The sequence below is a fragment of the Hirundo rustica genome, unplaced genomic scaffold, assembly GCF_015227805.2.
Source record: "Hirundo rustica isolate bHirRus1 unplaced genomic scaffold, bHirRus1.pri.v3 scaffold_98_arrow_ctg1, whole genome shotgun sequence".
Lineage (NCBI taxonomy): Eukaryota > Metazoa > Chordata > Aves > Passeriformes > Hirundinidae > Hirundo > Hirundo rustica.
This window is the reverse complement of record NW_026690715.1, coordinates 38680-56669: the sequence shown is the minus strand read 5'-3', so window position 1 is coordinate 56669 and position 17990 is coordinate 38680. Positions and strand designations below refer to the sequence as shown.

Sequence of the window (17990 nt, the reverse complement as noted above, 5' to 3'; positions counted from 1 at the left end):
TCCTCCTTCCTCTCCCCACTTTATTCACTGAGCATGACGTCCCGTGGTCTGGGATGTCCCTGGAACCAGCCAAAGGCATCAACCTGGGAGCACAAACCAAACCAAAATGAGCTTGGGCAGGTGTACATCTGGGAGACAAGGGAGATGCAGGAGGAAGCCACATGGATGGGAAGGTGCTGGCCCAGCAAAGAGTCAGCAGTGGGAGCGTGGACAGGGCCACAGGGCTGAGCTGGGTTGCTGCCCGTCTGACCCAAACCCCACGGTGCAGGTGCTGATGTGATGGCCCAGGACAGCTGCAGCTCTCCAGGGGATGGTGGGTACAGGGATAGGACCCACAAATGGACTGGAGATGTGGGTCTGGAGATGGGAAGGGAGAAGGTCTTTGTTCCCCACGGGCAAATCCCTGGAAAGGAAACTCTTCTCCTTCCAGATATGAGACATTTTCCTGCCCTGGCCACAGAAATTCATGTGCCACCCCTCCAGCTGATCTCCAAACTCCTGACCTCTACATGAATCCCATTGCTCATCAGGAGGGAGAACAGGTTTTGTTTTGGTGTTAAATTGTCCCAAAGTCTCCTGTCACCTGAATCATCTCCTGCAAGCACGGGGTGCAAGTGCACAGCCTGAAAGCCCAAGAGGGCCAGGGGAGCTCCTTCATGCACTTGACCCTGCTGAGGGGGAGCACAGGGACATTCACATGTGGATGTGAATGCACCACAGGGACAACAACAACCGAGTGAGGAACTCTGCCCTCAGTGCTCCCCTGAACCCGAGTGTCACAGGTGAGTCGTGGCACTGGGGCACAGACAGGAAACACTGCCAGGCCCCCCAGACCCCAGCTGAGGCAGGGGACCCTGCCCTGCCCCATGGCATGGCCCCAGGTAGTTGGGATGCTGGGGGTCAGGGTGCACTCCAATAGAGCATTTGGCAGCAGGGACATTCCTGCCAGTGCCAGGAGAGCATCCTGCTGCTCTCCTGCCCCAGCATCACAGAAAGGGGAGAGTGGTGGTGCCAGATCTCATGCAGAGCCACAGCTGTGCCAGGCATTCATTTATTGATCCCGACAGTTGATAGAGGGTGGATCAGGGGGTGCCCACCGTGGATCAGTCTGTGCAGTACCTGGGGCAGCTGCAGACTCTCACCTGTCCTTTTCTCCTCCCAGGCAGCACGTCCAACTCCTATGCAGGGACATGCACTGATGGTGAGTGATTCCCTCCCTGCACACCCAGTGTCCATCAGCATCAGGCCAAGGCTGCCCAGCTGCCAACACCATGAAACTGGGAGGTTTCAACAGACAGAATCTGGCTTGGGTCTAAGGGCCTATTCTGCACAAAATTCCCCTCCACATAACGTCCCTTTTCCCACAGCAGCTTCTGTTTCTCCACTTACCAATCCTCCGTGCTTCCAGAATGTTGGGGGTTAGGTTTTCCTGTGGAATTTTTCCCCCCCCATAAGTTGCTAGGAGACTAAATCCTGATAGTTAAAGGGTGCTTAACCTGGACAAAAGGTGTGGATCACTTAGTTTATGGGGAGGAAAAAGGCTCCCGGGAGCTGAGGGTGGGGGTTCTTTTCGGCTCTCAGTTTTCCGGGGAGGATGGTCGGGCGACTGGTAGCTGCGTGGATTCCACAATTAGCGGAGGGATTTGGTCCTGAAAATTCTATCATCTGTTGGAGCGCCCAGGAATTCGGAGGTTTTTTGCCTGCCCTGCTGGATTTTGGGTCAGCCCGGGTCCAGCTGCCGCGGCTTCTCCAGCACTGCTCACTTTGCCTGCCAGGACACCCCCCTGCCTGCCGAGGACAATCCACCGCTTCCAGCCATCAGCACCGGAGTTTCCACCGTTTCGGTTTGGTGCTCTCGGGATTCCAAGAGATCAGACTGCCCGGGACTTGTGAGACAAAGCCCCTCGGGGTTCTTGGTTCTGTTCTTATTATTATTAGAATTGCTGTTGTCGTTTGTCTGTCCTGTTATATTTACTAGTAAAGGACTGTTACTCCTTTCCCCATAGCTCTGACTGAAAAGGTTTTTTTTAATCTTCCAAATTATAATAACTTGGAGGGAAGGGATTGGAATTCCCCATTCCTAGAGAGGCCTGCCTATCCCTAGCAGATACCTGTCTTTTCAAACCAAGACATGGATAACTTGAGAAATACTCTTTATGGTTAGATTTATTTTTTGGTTTTGTGCTTACTTATAGGTGGTATCTTTAATATTTAGGGGACAATGAACATTTTTTAAAAGTGATGTAATTGATTTAAAAGAGAAGAAGGAAATGAGAGATTGAAAAGCCTCAACCCCTACTTTTCTTCTAATAAACGGGGTGTAATTATTGATAAATTTTTAAACCATGTTGTTGGAACTAAGACGTAGGGTAGGATGAAGAAACTATAAACTAAATATACTTGGCACAAACTCTAGTATTTTATATACTTTTTGTAAATTATAATTACTGAGCTTAATAGAATAGTTATTTTAATTTGTGTATTTTTAGTGTAAAAGCTATGTCTTAGGGACAACATTGGAGTTCTTTTTGGTTAAGAAAATAAATGTAGGGACTAGAAAGGTATTAAAACTTTAAAAAAGCTTGGGAAATAGAAACAGAGAAAGGGCTTTATTCTAAGAGACATTAGGAATTTAAGGAGTAACATGGCTACTGACTGTTTTATTTTTATATAAAGGACAACTAAAATGCAATTAATCAATACAAGTTTTTTTCCACTCTCTTGAGCGTCAATAAAAAGGTATTGTCCTGGTTTAGGGCAAATTTGGGAGAAAAGCCCTGAATAGGATCCCTCCGGGGAGCAAACCCAAATGGCCCCTCCCCCCAACCAGTCCAGTAAAGAACTTCCTCAGAGAAAAGTGGAAAAAACTATTTTACTTAACAAACAACGTGCATACAAGTATAAAGAACGAATAATATGAAACAATAAAACCTCTCCTTCTGGAGTGAGATGGCAAATTGAGAAAGTTCTTGCCGTGGGTGGAGCTCGGCTCTCTCTCAGTCTCTCCTCAGTCCCAGTCCCTCCGGCGCTGCTGGAAAATGCCGAGGTCCAGGCCCCGGTGGGCCGCAGGTGCAGCCCCCGGTGATCCCCTGGGTTTTTCCAGTCCACAGCAGGTTTAAACAGTCCCAAGAAAAAAGGGAAAATAAACAGTCCAGGGAACTTCTCTGCCCTAGCTAGCTGAAACTAACTAAAAGCAAAAAAATCTCAGTCCTGCAGTCTCTCCAAGCCTCCACCGAACACCCCGTCCGGAGCAGAATGTGTAGGAGTCAGGCAGTTTCTCAAAACAATCTCCGTGCTTCTGCTTGCCCTTAGAGCCAATCTTAAAGACACAGAACTCAATATACAGCAGAAACAGAACAGAGGATTGGGGATACAAGCATCATAAAGTTACCCTAGGACACCTGTCATGGAAATTGCCATGGAAACACAGCTGATTGGAAATGCAAAGGTGGACAAAGGTTTTAGTAGGCTCTGCAGGGCTCAGGCACAGCGGCTGTGACAGAGTCAGGGCTGAGCTCACACTCTGGTGGCTGGGGCAGAGCCCAGCCAGAAATGAGCCCTGGAGCAGCAGCTCTGCAGTGGTGGCCACCAGGCCGCCTTGCCAAGGGAGGCTTCTGGCCATGGCCTGGAAGCAGCTGCTGCTGCCAAGGTGCCTTTGGTGCCTCAGGCTCTCCCTGGCACAGCTCCCAGCACGGCACTCTGCACTTGTGCCCGAGGCCTTCACTGTGTTGGGGCTGGCCTGGGGCTTTTCCTGCCATGGGATCTGCCCTGGTCCTGGCACAGGAAAGGCAGTTCCTGCTGGAGCAGGAGGCTCTGCCTGGCAGGGGCTCAAACAGCTCCAGCAAGGCCCTGTTTCCTTAAAAATTGCTTCCTAGAGCACTATATTCTATAATTGTTATAACTCCTATACTGTGAAGTAAATAACTCTTTTTTTATTTACTCTGTGGTGTAAATAAATCTTTCTGTCTAATCCTGATCAGAGCCAATCATAGCTGTATTTACAGAAATAGATCTGGTATTTCATCATTAATCCTGTGGGACAAATTGCATACGGTTCAATTCTACCTCTCCAATATTTTGCACATGAACCATAGACAAACTCAGGGGCTAGGATTGGATCCAGCTGTTCGCAGTCCCTCTTAGATGGAATTTTGAAAGTCTAGGCATCCTGGAGGGGTTTGAGGATCCATGGTGGCTGTTGGGTGTCATTTCTCCACCTCATGACTCAGCAGGAGTTTCTCCAATGAAGAAATAAAGCTTTTGCCTGAAGCTCCCACTCTGCCCATGACAGGAACCCCTGTGAGTGTCTGGGACATCCCGGCTCTTTGGCAGCCTGGGGATTCCTGGGATGTCACCATGGAACCCCATGAGTGCCTGTGACAGACCGGTGCCTCTGCAGCCCAAGATCCCCTGGGATGTCTCCATGGAGTGGCTGTGACTGCCTCTGGCCACAGGGCTCTTTCCCATCCCCAGAAACCCCTGGGAAGTCTCCATGGAGCCCCTGTCTCTGCCTGGGACATTCCAGCTGGGGAACAGCCTGGAGACTCTTGGAAAGTCCCCACGGAACCCCTCTGAGGGCCTGTGACAGCTCGGTTCCTTAGCAGTAAACCATCACCAGCCCCTGTTGCTATGGTCAGTTTCCATGGCAACCATCACCAGCCCCCTGTTGCTATGGTCAGTTTCCATGGCAACCATCACCAGCCCCTGTTGCTATGGTCAGTTTCCATGGCAACCATCACCAGCCCCTGTTGCTATGGTCAGTTTCCATGGCAACCATCCCCAGCCCCTGTTGCTATGGTCGGTCCCTTGGCAGCTCCATGCAGACCCCAGGCCAGGGGTGGTTCCATGGACACCAGCTCAGGCCTGGAGCCAGAGCCCGTTGCCATGGCAACCATTGGCAGTCCCATTCCCAGGGCCATGGGATCCCAGAAGCACAGAATTGGCTGAGTTGGGAGGGACCCATCAGGATCCTCGAGTCCAACTCCTGGCCCTGCACAGGACACCCCAACAATCCCAGCCTGGGCCCGGCAGCGGTGTCCAAACGCTGCTGGAGCTCAGAGAGCCCTGGAGCTGTGACCCTTCCCTGGGAGCCTGTTCAGGGCCCGAGCAGTCCCTGGGGGAAAAAGCTTTTCCTAAGATCCAACCTAAACCTGCCCCGACTCAGCTCCAGCCCTTCCCTCCAGTGCTGTCCCTGGGCCCCAGAGTGAAGAGGTTCCCACAGCCCCCAGCCAGGGACCTGCTCCCAAGGCTGCTGCCAGGGGAACCAGGGCTGGGACCAGCTGGGATGCTCGGTTGCCACAGGCCAGGGTTTAGGAATGGGATTCCCCAGTTTTGTGTCCCCACTAAAACCGAGCTGCTGCTCACTGCCATCAAGACTCCCATGGAAAGTACAAAAGGCAAAGATCCCGGACTAGAATAAGAAGAACTTACTAGGAATAGCAACAAGATTAGGAACAACTAGGAACAGAAACAATATTGATAACAGAAGGGATAAGACAAATGATACACAGGGAAAACTACAACAACACTGACTGGCTCTTCCCAGCCACGTATTTCCTCCTGCCTGGAAAGGACACCATTCACCTTGGGGGAGAGAGAGAGTCCCTTTCCTGCCCCTGGCAATGACCTGAGATGGGCTCAAATACAATGGAGGGGCCATGGCCAGACCCTCATGTTCTTCGGTCCCAGCTCACATCATTGCCAGGGGCAGAGAAAGTGAGAGGTGACTTCTCAGCGTGGGTCACGGGAAATGTTGGTCACCAGGGCTCTGCCCACTGTGGGTCCTCTGATGAGGGATGGAGTTGGAGCAGTGCACAAAGCTCTTCCCACAGTCGGGGCACTCACAGGGCTTCCCTTACCGATGCCTCCGTTGGTGTTGCCTCAAGTTAGAGCTCCTAGAGAAGCTCTTCCCACACTGGGGACACTCGTAGGGCCTCTCCCCGGTGTGGATGCGCCGGTGGGTGATGAGGGTGGAGTTTTGCTTGAAGCCCTTCCTGCAGTCGGGGCAGCGGAAGGGCCTCTCCTCTCTGTGAATCCGCTGGTGCACGAGGAGATCTGAGCTGGTCCGAAACTTCTTCCCACACTCGAGACACTCGTAGGGCCTCTCCCCAGTGTGGATCATTTGGTGGATGATCAGCTGGGACCTCTGGTTGAAGCCCTTCCCACATTCCCCACACTTGTATGGCCTTTCCTCAGCGTGGATGTTCTGGTGGAGGATCAAGGAGGAACGCTGGTTGAAGCTCTTCCCACACTGCTCACACTTGTAGGGCCGTTCCCCGGTGTGGATCCTCAGGTGGCAGATCAGGTTGGAGCGCTGTCTGAAGCTCATCCCACATTCCCTACACTCGTAGGGCCTCTCCCCGGTGTGGATGCGCCGGTGCCTGTTGAGGTGGGAGCTGTGCTTGAAGCCCTTCCTGCAGTCGGGGCAGCGGAAGGGCCTCTCCTCTGTGTGAACCCGCTGGTGCACGAGGAGATCTGAGCTGGTGCGAAACCTCTTCCCACACACGGAACACTCATATGGCCTCTCTGCAGTGTGGATGATCGGGTGCTGGACAGGGGTGCTGCTCTGGCTGAAGCTCTGTCCACCTTCCCGACACAGGGTTGGTCTTTCCTCCTTGTTGCACCCTGGGATGGGTTTGGAGTCCTTCCTCCTGTAGGATCTCCGTCGCTTTTTCTCCCTTTTGGATTCCTGTGCCATGGAGCCACTCAAAATGGCCTCTTCCACAAGGTTCTGGCGCGGCGATTTGTCCTCCTTGGTCTCCATCCTCAGCTCCTTGTCTGGGAGAGGAAGGACAAGGACAGGATGGGATTTGCCTCTGTGCCACAGGGAAGGGGAAGGAGATCCCCCAATGCATCCCCGGCAGGACGGCGTCGGCAGCGGGGTTGTCCTGCAGCCAGGGGCCACGCTGGCCTGGGAGATGGAGCAGGAGAGGCGGGGAAAGGGGCACTGACTTCTTCCTCACCTGCCTGGCTGTCCTGGGGCAACTTCCTCTTCCTTGCAGCCTCCTCCTCCATCCAGCCAAGGTTTGGGAATGGGAAATCCTGGTTTGGGCAAAAACAAGGGATGAGTATGTTAAGTTTGAATGTCCCTCTGCTCAAGTCCATCTCTACAAGTCACCAGACATCTGGAGTCCCTAAGAGCCTATCAAACACCAAGAGCAGCCCTGAAAATTCCTCCGTGGAGTTCCCTGTCTCTGGTCTCTCTCCTTTGGTTTTTGGGGATTCCCCCCTGTCCCAGCTGCTGGGGGTCACACCTGCACTGGGGGGTTCCCATCTACTCAGTCCCTGCCCTCCCCAGGCTGCTGGAAATCCCAGGAATCCAAAATGTTTCCCCATTTGCCATTTAGGGATGCTGGGGGTTTGGGGCTCCCTTGGGTCCCTTCTCCCCTTATTCTCTACTTTGTGATGCAGGGCTCCAGGGAGTCCCCCCCTACCCCACGCCAGGTTGTTGAGGGTCTTGCAAATCGCCGCACTTCCCCCTCTCTGGGCTCCTGGGGGACACAGGGCTCTGCTCCTCCAGGCTGCTTCTGATGGCACCTGCCACTGGGACCCCCCAATGTCCCCCCAAGGGGCATTTCCCACCCAGTTTTGGAGTTCTTACTTCTCCAAACATCCCCACCCCAAAAAACCCAACCCAGGGACCCCTCAGGATATCTGAGCCGAGCTCCCTGTCTTGGGTTGGTAGGACAGGTGTCTGCTAAGGAAGTCAGGAGCCTCCCTTGAAACAGAAAATAAAAACCGCCTCTCTTTGAATTATAATTTTGAAATTAATGGGCTCTCGAGCAAAGATATGGCAGTAGGAATATCAGTTCTTCAGTAGGAAAATTAAACTAAAAATGCAGTAGGGAAAAAAAAAAAAAGAGGCAGAATCCAACCTGACACCTGGGTAGTCAGGGTGTTGCTTACAGCCCAATCAAATCGTGGCTGCAGTCCTCCTGGAGTGACAGATGTGGTTTTGTTGAAGCAATGATCTTGTAGAAGGCTGTAGTTTTCCTCTGAATGTCCAGTGGTGGTGTAGATGGGTCTGCTTCTCCTCTGGGAATCCAGTGGAAACCAGGCTGCTTCTGGTGTTTGAATCTCAGATTATATCCAGGTGGGAATGCTTGTCTCCTCCCTCTGGGAGGAGCATCTCACAATGGGATGATGTAATTTTATCAGTCATGCAGTGAAGCTCAAAGGCCCATTAACAGAAGATATCTCCCTGGAGGGAGGAGAGGTCATGGAAGAGATAAGGAACACTGCCCCATTTGGGTTTAACAGCTGGCCCATTAGGAGAAGATCCCCCTCAGAGATATGAGGGATGGGTCATGGAAGAGATAAACAACCTGCCCTCCTGCTTTTAACAGATGGTAATGGAATAAATGTTTTTGGTTACATCAGGAATAACACCCAAAAACATATGTTTCTGCATCTTTCTTTTCCTTTCAGCACTAAGATGCAAGTGGAGACTCTAGACTGGTTGAGTTAAAAAGCCTACGCACAATTAAAACACACATATTTTTCTTTTAAGATGTGAATCGTCAATGTGTAAAACAAACATATTTTTCTAATAGAATTCCCATTGGTAATTTTGTTAAGAAACTGTTCTCTTGCATAATATTACAAAGGACCAAGATTGAAACCACTCATGTAGTAGTTACTTGAGCACAAGCTCAGGGGGAGGGGCAGCCCCAAACAAAATAAAAACCCAGGCAAGATTCATTTTCCATGATGTAGCTGAAGACAAAGTAAGTAAATTAGTTTGGGGATTTAGCTGTCACTAGTGGAGAAGGTTCTCACAGAAATCAAATCAGAAGACTGAAACATTAGGAGAGCAGACACACTACCCTTCAATTCGCTCTATGATCAATGGCAATTTTCAAGTTGTTTTTCTATGCTAGTTTAGGCTTAGGAAGTAAGAGCACAACCTGTAGCAATTGAGAGGAATGAGATTTGTCTTTACAAAGAAGCCCCGAGAGTCTGCTAATAGATAAAACTAGCACTGAGAGATAAGAGAAACAATGGGAAGGATTCTACTGATTGATGACTGGAAAAGAAGATACTTGCCTTTACAAACAAACCATAAGTTGTTTGTAAATGAAATTGAATATTGAAAGATGAAAGCAACAATGGGGAAAACCCATAAATCCCATAAAAATTAAAAATTAGCAGGGGGTTATACATTAAAGGGGGAATCTTAGGTCTTAGGCATTTCGGGAAGTCTGTACCTCTCAAGTACCTCAGCCAATGGGGAAAGAGAGAGGGAAATGCGGCCGGGAAATTAGGATAAAAAGGAGGCTGTGTCCTCCAAAAAGCTGAGAGACCCCACGGGAAATGCCCCATGGCCTCTCCCTTTATTTGAATAAAGTAAAAGGACTCCTCTGTCTCCTTTTTGGACATAGACCTCTGGTGTTTGTGGATTAATTTTCCTAACACAATGAGCTTTTTAGAAGGTGAAGCTGCTGCCTGGGGGAGCCCCAGTGAGAGGGGGAGATGTGAGGTGGGACTCGAGGGAGCAGCCGCGGGACACAGGCACGGGGGGAAGCGCGGCATTTGGCAGAGAGGCCGCGCGGGGCAGTGGGGGAAAACCCCCGGTGAGACATGACTTTAAAGAGTTAAGAGTTTAGCTAAGGGTTAGAAGCAATTTATATTGATCAAGATGTAAGTTAGATTAGTAAATGGTAGGTTAATGATTATTAGATGTCCAAGCTAGAGCTAACTATTATATTATGAGCTTGTTTATAGAAAAAGTAGAGTAAGTGAACCGTCATAAGAACAGATGGAAACCAGTAAGAACAATGGCCAGCACCTGGACTTGGTATCAATCAATCACAAAGCAGGAGACCTTGGATCGTGCCAGAGGGTCACAGAGACCTGATGAAGACTCTCCTGACTTCATCCTTTGAGACCACTGACCCAATTCGAGACCACCGACCCAATTCAAGAGAAGAACTGTGCACACGTGAAGGACTAATAGCCTCATTTTAATACAGAGCGGGGATGGGAGGTGCTGGGGTTATGCATATGTATTGTATGTAAGATCTTGGAAAATAAACAGAGAGCAAAGAGCCTTGTTCGGGGCGGCCACGCCTTTCGGAGATGACTCCCATGCTGCCCGCCGGTGAATAAACATACCACTTTCTAACTTTAATTAGTTAGAGGGTCTTTATCCGTGACTGTATCAGTTTTCAATGACTCAATTTGGCGATCCAGCCAGGAGAAGGTTCTGCTCGGCTGTGAGACCAGCTCGGGTGGAGGACCCCCTCAGGGCGCCCCCGGGATATTCCTGGAAGAGTGGGCTCCGCTGCCCGACCTGTTCATCCAGCAGCAGACAAGAACTCCTGACTACTAAAACTGCGGACAAAAAGGTATGTTTATACTTGAAAAATAGGTACCTTTTCGGTATAGGCGGTTGGTAAGACACTGAGAGACGTCTCGTGCACAACGCATGCCTAAGTTGTGACAGCTCTGCAGAGCCTGGTTTGGCTTGGTTTGGTTTGGTAACCCGTGTCCCGTGGTGGGGAGCGGCAACCGGTTTTTGTTGTGCCTTGATAATCTATGTCCCATGACAGGGGCAACAGCGGCAGTAGGACAACCGGTTTTGTTGTCAGTTTGTGGTTTAAAGGTCCCTTGGTCATCCATAATTCGAGCGGCTAGCCTGAGTTTTAAGATGCAAAGGGTCCCGTTGTGGGTCGCAGAAAATCCTGATTGCGGCTCCACACGCACCATGTGTGTGTGTAGTGTGCACAGATTTGTGTTTTGTGGGTTTGCGTGTCTAGGCTGTGGAAGAATTATTGGGGCACCGTGTGTGTTGTGTTTTGTAAGAGTTTGTGTCGTAAGTGATTTGACCTGTAAGGCGTACGCATGGTCAGGAAAGGCTGTTGGTAAGTCGTGGGAGACGTCCCACGCACAACTTGTGCCTCTGTAGTGTGCTTGCAAGCTTGATTGGTATCTGGTCAGTTGTACTTGGTTGCCAGCAGAGAAAGCTGTTAAGCTGTTGTACCGGGCCGTGGAGGGCTCGGATTGTTGCTGCTGGCAGAAGGGGATTTTGCCATTTGCTGTGCCATAGAGGGCTCAGTTTGCTAGAATCCGGGACTAGCAATTGTAAGGCCAAATCCTGATTTGTGGTTGTTACACTGTGTGAATGTGTCCTGACTGTGAGAACGATTGTGAGAGAGTTTGTTGAGACGTGCTACCAGCACAAAGTGATTGAGGAGTTTGGACCCGCGGTTCCGTCTTCGGGCGACTGAAACGGCCGGGGAAAAACGAAGCGAGTGGGGTGTATGAAAACCCTTAAAGCCCCCTCCCTGCTGTGACTGTGGTGTGTGTGTTTTGGTTACTGGGATGATATTCACTGTAACTATTTTTGAGGCAACCTCCATCTTGTGTTAAAAGTTTTAAGTGCAGCATATGCTGAGTGAAAGAGTTGATTAGCCTCTGCGAGCTGAGGCGTGAATGTTTTTGAAGTAGATTGAGCACAGACAAAGGTCAGAACCAGTTTGGCAAGAAGGAATAGAAACCCTTGACAAGAGCTTAGTTGTGATTTTAGGTATGGAAACTGTGTTTGTAGATTGTTGGAATTAAAAGAAGGGTAACTTCGGTCTGAGAACTCAGTCTGGCCAGATGAATAAAAGGAATTCCTTTACCTAAGTGGTTTAGGCTTGACTCGTAGGAGTTTGTGAATTCAGCAAACTGGTGAATAGACAGAGGAAATAAGAGAATGTATTTAGAAGGTTTATATCAGATGTCTGTTGGGAGACTAGTGGCTCTGGAGTAGGAGCAATGGGCTGTGGAGAATTTAGAAAGTCAAAAAGAAGTGAATGGAATAGCTTGTATTTTTGGGAATTTCCCTGCAGCTTTTGGTGCATCTAGAGGTTGTCACTGTGCCTGGGTGCTTTTGCAGTGTAAAATTTGTGCAGGATGTTACTATTGTTCTTCTGCTAACCGGTACAGAGAATGTGCCCAGTGTAAACAACAGCTCCTTGATCAAGCTGATTTAGAGCAACAATTTCTGTTTCAACTCCAGCTCCACCTTTAACTCCAACTCCATCTTTAACCAAAGCAATTCCTATTTCAACTCTGTCTCTAGCTCTAAGCACAGCTGAATCAACTCTGATTTCTATTTCAAGTTCAGCTTCACCTTCTATTTTCTGACTATTCTACTTACTCCTAAATCTCTCCCACTGCCCAGCAGTGACAGTGAGGAAGAGGAGCCCTCTCCAAAGGTTCCTACAGCACAACGGACTCAGAAATGAACCAAAGAAGAGAACATCACAACGGGGAGGCAGTGGTTGCTCATGTTAAGAAAAACTGAGATGGACCGGAGGATCTTACCCTAGGAGACCCTCTAGTTCTAATGAAACTAGGGAACAAAGAAAAAGAAATGAAGTTTTTGAAATATAAACTTGGGAAACAATGGGGAATTCACAGGTTTTTATATATGCCCAATGCTCCATCAGCACTTTTGGGTAGGGATCTATTGGAACAATTAGAGGTAAAAAAAATAATATTTAAAAATGGAGAGATTACTTTGGAGGTTGAGGATCAACAATATGTGGAATTGTTAAGCTTGATGTAGATAACTAATGAGGCTAAAGTTAAAAGTGAAGGTGAGATTTACAGGAAAATAACAGATCAGGTATTTTCTGGGGTTGGAGCTTCTAACATACCAGGAGAGCAAAGAATGCACCCCCAGTGCAAGTTAAGTTTAAAAAAAAAAAGAAAACCACTAGTTAGAGTTAAGCAATACCCCCCTGAAGAAAAGTTAAGGGATTAGCTCAGTGATTGAATTTTTTTTCCTGTTAAAAAGCCTGATGGATCATAGCTGTTAATTGGATAACTGAGGATTTATACCCAGTGGTTCCCAACCCTTACACTTGGTTAACTTGTTTAACACCTGAACTAATATGGTTTATTGTTTTAGATTTAAAGGATGCTTTCTTTTGCCTTCCTCTCCATGAAGCCAGTCAGAAAATTTTTGCATTTGAATAAAAAAAAAGTCAGCTCACATGGACAGTGCTTCTGCAGGAGTTCAAAAAATTTGCCCACCTTGTTTGGAGAACTAGCAAAAGATCTGGAATCCCGGGAAGCTCCGTCAGGAAGACAACTGTTACAGTATGTGGACGACCTCCTGATAGCTACCAAAACTCAAGAGGCTTGTCTGGAGTGGATGGTAAGCCTCCTAAACTTTTTAGGTGAAGCAAACAGTTATTTATTTGGGCCATGAGGTTAGTACTGGACCACGAACCTTAGGACAGGATCACAAGGAAGCAATATGCCAGACCCCAGAACTCCAGACAGTAAAAGAACTGAGAACTTTTCTAGGCATGACAGAGTGGTGCAGACTGTGGATTTCTAACCATGGGTTGCTTGTTAAACCTCTGTATGCCTTGATCACAGAAGGGAGCAGGGATCTCCAAAAGAAGCAACTCGAGCCTTTGACCAGCTAAAGAAGGCCCTCATGTCAGCTCCAGCCCTGGGACTTGCAGACGTGAGTAAACCATTCTTTTTTGTTTTCACATGAGAAGTAGGGGATTGCCTTAGGAATACTATCACAAAACCTGGGCCCGTATCGCAGGGCAGTCGCCTAAGCAGCTGCATGCAGCAGCTAAGGGATGGCCAGGGTGCCTCAGAGCCATTGCAGCAGTGGCAGTGAACATCCAAGAAGCACGCAAGTTCACCCCAGGCCAGAAGATGACCGTGGTAGTATCCCACACAGTGTCTGCAGTCCTAGAAGTGAAAGGGGGACATTAGCTCTCCCCACAGAGATTCCTGAAGTGCCAAGCCATAATGGTAGAACAAGATGATGTGGAGATTGTGGTAACTAACATTGTGAATCCAGCTTCCTTCCTCAGCATGAGTATGGGAGAACCAGTGATCCATGGTGGCCATGGAAGCCACCTACTCCAGTTGCCCAGATTTGAAGGATACCCTGCTTGAGAATACTGAGACCTGGTCCACCGATGGAAGCAGCTATGTCATCAGTGGAAGGCATGCTGGGTATGTGGTTACTACAAGCAGAGAGGTCATAGAGTCTGGACCATTACCAACCAACACCTCGGCACAGAAGGCTGAAATAACTGCCTGAACTCGGGCTTTAGAGCTGGCAAAAGGAAAGAAAGTTAATATCTACACAGACTTACGGTATGCATTTGGGGTAGTTCATGCTCATGGAGCCATCTGGGAAGAAAGAGGACTGTTGAATTGACAAGGAAAAGGTATTAAACATGCACAAGAGATAATAAAACTGTTGGAGGCAATCCAGCTCCATGAAAAGGTAGCCATCATGCATATCAAGGCACACCAGAAAGTGAGCTCTGAATTGGAGGAAGGAAACGAGCTGGTGGACAGAAAAGTAAAAGAAGCAGCTAAAGGTGAGGTAACTTTTGAAACTGTTGAGGCAACCTTAATTCCAGATGAGCAAATTTTCATTGAAGGTGAGCCAAAGCACAGTAAAAAAAGACAAGAGGGGTGGGCTATTACAGTTAAAAAGAAAGGAAGGCTTATGATCCCCTTTTATATGCTATGATCATTAGTGAAAGAGGAACATGAAAAAACACATTGGGGAACAGATGATTTGCATAATTATTTGAAATTATAACTAGAAATTTGTAAAGTATAGGTGACTTGCCAATGTAGACTTTGCCTCCAAACTAATCCCAAAATTATTTTTAAACCAAAGCTTGGGCAGATTGGGAAAAGATATGTACCTGGGCAGCAGTATCAAATTGATTTTTCAGAACTACCCAGGAAAAGAGGGTACCGATACCTCTTGGTATTAACAGATACCTTTTCAGGGTGGCCAGAAGCTTTCCCTACCAGAACTGCCGAAGTGCAAGAGGTAACCAAAGCAGTGTTACAAGAAATAATACCATGCTTTGGAGTCCCAGCCACAATGTTTAAAGATAGGGGGGCATATTTTATTTCCAAAATTGTGCAGCAAATTAAGCAGCAAATTATAAAACTGGGGCTGAAACCAGAGAATTAGATGGACCAGTACATTATGTACAGCCTGGGGATTATGTATACATTAAGTCTTTTGCAGAAAAAAACCTTTGAAGCCATGGTAGGAGGTCTCGGTTTCTTTTCTGATATTCAGGTGGTTTTAGAGTCTTTTTGCCTTCTGCAAAGCCCTGAGCCAGATGCAACAAAGAGATGGAGTATTCAGCTTCTGATTTTTCAAGGTTGCATGCTCTGTTTATTGTTTCTTATCTTAAAATTTTCTCAGTGCCCAATTAAAGTCTGTGCAGCTGCTCGGGCATCTGGCAACTCCTCCCGCACTGGGCTGTCACTATCTTTTATACTAATTGTTACGTGTTCGTTATTTATTGTTATTTGCCAATACCTATCACTTATACTAAACAGGTCATCCATACTTTGACCCAATCTCCTTAAACTACTTTGTGCCACCGTCACTGCAGAAAATGGAGTGAGGGAAGAAGAAAGAAGCAGCAGGAGACAATGCCCCAAATCCTCCATCTTGCTCCCATTCACTTCCATACTGAAAACCCCAAACATACTGTTTCCTCACCCTCTGATAAGCTAAACTACTATCTTTCACACTCTTGTGGCCTGCAATCATTCCTGCAGTGCAGGAAGCCTTTCCCATGGACTGGGATCAAAGCCAATGTCCCTCTGGGGTCTGGGCCAGGATCCTAGACCTCCCTGTCCAGGTCTCTGACCCTCCAGGGCAGCCAGAGCAATGCCCTGGACTCCAACAAGGAGGGACCATTCCAAGCGCTTCTCATCACCTTTACTGCAATCAAGATCAAGGAACAAAGCACATGGATCCATCACTCCTGAGTGAAGAAAGCTTCTGAGAAACTCTGGGAAGTTATAATGGGTGATAATGAACTAAAATTAATAAGTATAGTATAACAACTTTTTGAAAAGTACGAAAGCTTATAATTGTAATGAATAATCAAGTAGGTATAGCCTGGAGAGTTGTGGCATTTATGACCATCGCTATAGCCACAGCTAATGCAGCACCACTGCATTATAATGTGACTGGTAAATATAAGTGCCAAGGGAAAGCTTATGATTTTGTCTCTTGTAAGTCTCTGATTCAGATGCTAAAAGTTACAAATGCAAGTGTGTGAGAAAACTTAATTTAACTTGTGCATTTGTAACTTTGTCAAAATTGAAGAATGTGATTTTTCCTATTAGGCACATGTTGTATCCCACCAACATATAAAGGCAAACTTGACTCCTGTTCAAGAAATATTGCCTGTGCCTATAGAGATGAACTTAACTTTAGTTGCACAATTATTGAAACACCATGGATTAAAGAAAAGAAAAAAAAATTAGGAAGAAAGAGAACTTTGATGACAACGCATCATGACACAGAGACTATACAGAGAGTATTTAAAGGTAAGAAGAAGGCCCATCCCATCATTGGTGGGATGTGCTTTCTGGGTAGTCACCAGCTGCAACTGGTTTGCTCAATACCTTGGTTGATTTGATTATTGTTTTGTTAATTTTAGTTGTATAAATTTGATTTTGGTTGTTATAATACTTGTTTGGAATTAGAGAATGCTAAAGTGACTAGTAGCTTTAACTTTACTATTAAGTGCATATAGTACAGTTTTAAAGAGCCCCTACTGCACAGTTTTGCTAGATGAAGAAGAATTTACATATTAGTAAAAGAATTTACTAACTTTGAAGAAGGAGTGGGGAAATGAGACATGACTTTAAAGAGTTAAGATTTTAGCTAAGGGTTAGAAGCAATTTCTATTGATCAAGATGTAAGTTAGATTAGTAAATGGTAGGTCAATGATTATCAGATGCCTAAGCTAGAGTTGTTATATTATGAGCTTGTTTATAGAAAAAGTAGAGTAAGTGAACTGTCATAAGGACAGATTGAAGCCAGTAAGAACAATGGCCAGCACCTGGACTTGGTATCAATCAATCACGAAGCAGGGGACCTTGGATCGTGCCAGAGGGTCACAGAGACCTGATGAAGACTCTCCTGACTTCATCCTTTGAGACCACTGACCCAATTTGAGACCATCGACCCAATTCAAGAGAAGAACTGTGCACGCGTGGAGGACTAATAGCCTCATTTTAATACAGAGCAGGGATGGGAGGTGCTGGGGCTATGCATATGTATTGTATGTAAGATCTTGGAGAATAAAGAGAGCGCAAAGAGCCTTGTTTGGGGCGGCCACGCCTTTTGGAGATGACTCCTGTGCCACCCACCGGTGAATAAACATACCACTTTCTTACTTTAATTAGTTAGAGGTTCTTTGTCTGTGACTATATTGGTTTTCATTGACTCAATATGAATACTCATCTAGAATCAATATATAAATATAAATATAAATATAAATATAAATATAAATATAAATATAAATATAAATATAAATATAAATATAAATATAAATATAAATATAAATATAAATATAAATATAAATAGAAGTAGAAAGAGAAAGAGAAATATTCATCTAGAAGGAATGCATCCCAAAGAAACTTTACGATAAAGAGAGAGATGTCTCAACATGTAAGACAAGACCACCGAAAAGAAGGGACCCCTCAAAAGGGATTGAGAGGGTATAAAAGGAACACTCTGATAACTTTATTTCGTGAAGCACGGTGGAGTGGTGCCAGAGAGCACTTCCCTGTCTCACCTGGTACTGTTCGCCTGACACAGTACCAAACTAATTTTTACTTGTGGCTTTTTGCGATTGTATTTTTACTATGGAATAAATTCTTTATATTAATCAAAATGGCTATCCATTTATAACACTGTCGCTCTAAATTTCACAGACATGGGCAGCCTTTACAGGGAATCCCATCTCGCAGCACGGGATGGCAACGTGTGAAGACACAAGTCCCAGAGCCTACCCAGCAGCAGACGCAAGAGCCAACCTTCAGCTTCCAGCCAGCCCTGCCCCCACCACCCAGTCCATCGCAGAATTTTGTGCAGCCACTACCAGGAAGCACTGGATTGGACGTATCAACGAGTAACACAGTAAAGTTGACCGATAGCTCAGTATTTTGTCTCCCCACAGGAA

General features: G+C 47.0%; 1 protein-coding gene across 1 annotated transcript in view; it reads right to left on the bottom strand.

The window, feature by feature from the left end:
• The window catches only part of LOC120748228 (zinc finger protein 271-like), a gene marked incomplete at its 3' end in the record, with an annotated part of 146036 nt that extends 139273 nt beyond the window's left edge, over positions 1-6763 (bottom strand). Inside the window, 1 exon segment of the mRNA XM_058419143.1 lies at positions 5830-6763. Within this exon segment, the coding sequence (XP_058275126.1) occupies positions 5830-6763 (934 nt within the window).
• Positions 6764-17990: the final 11227 nt, after the last annotated feature.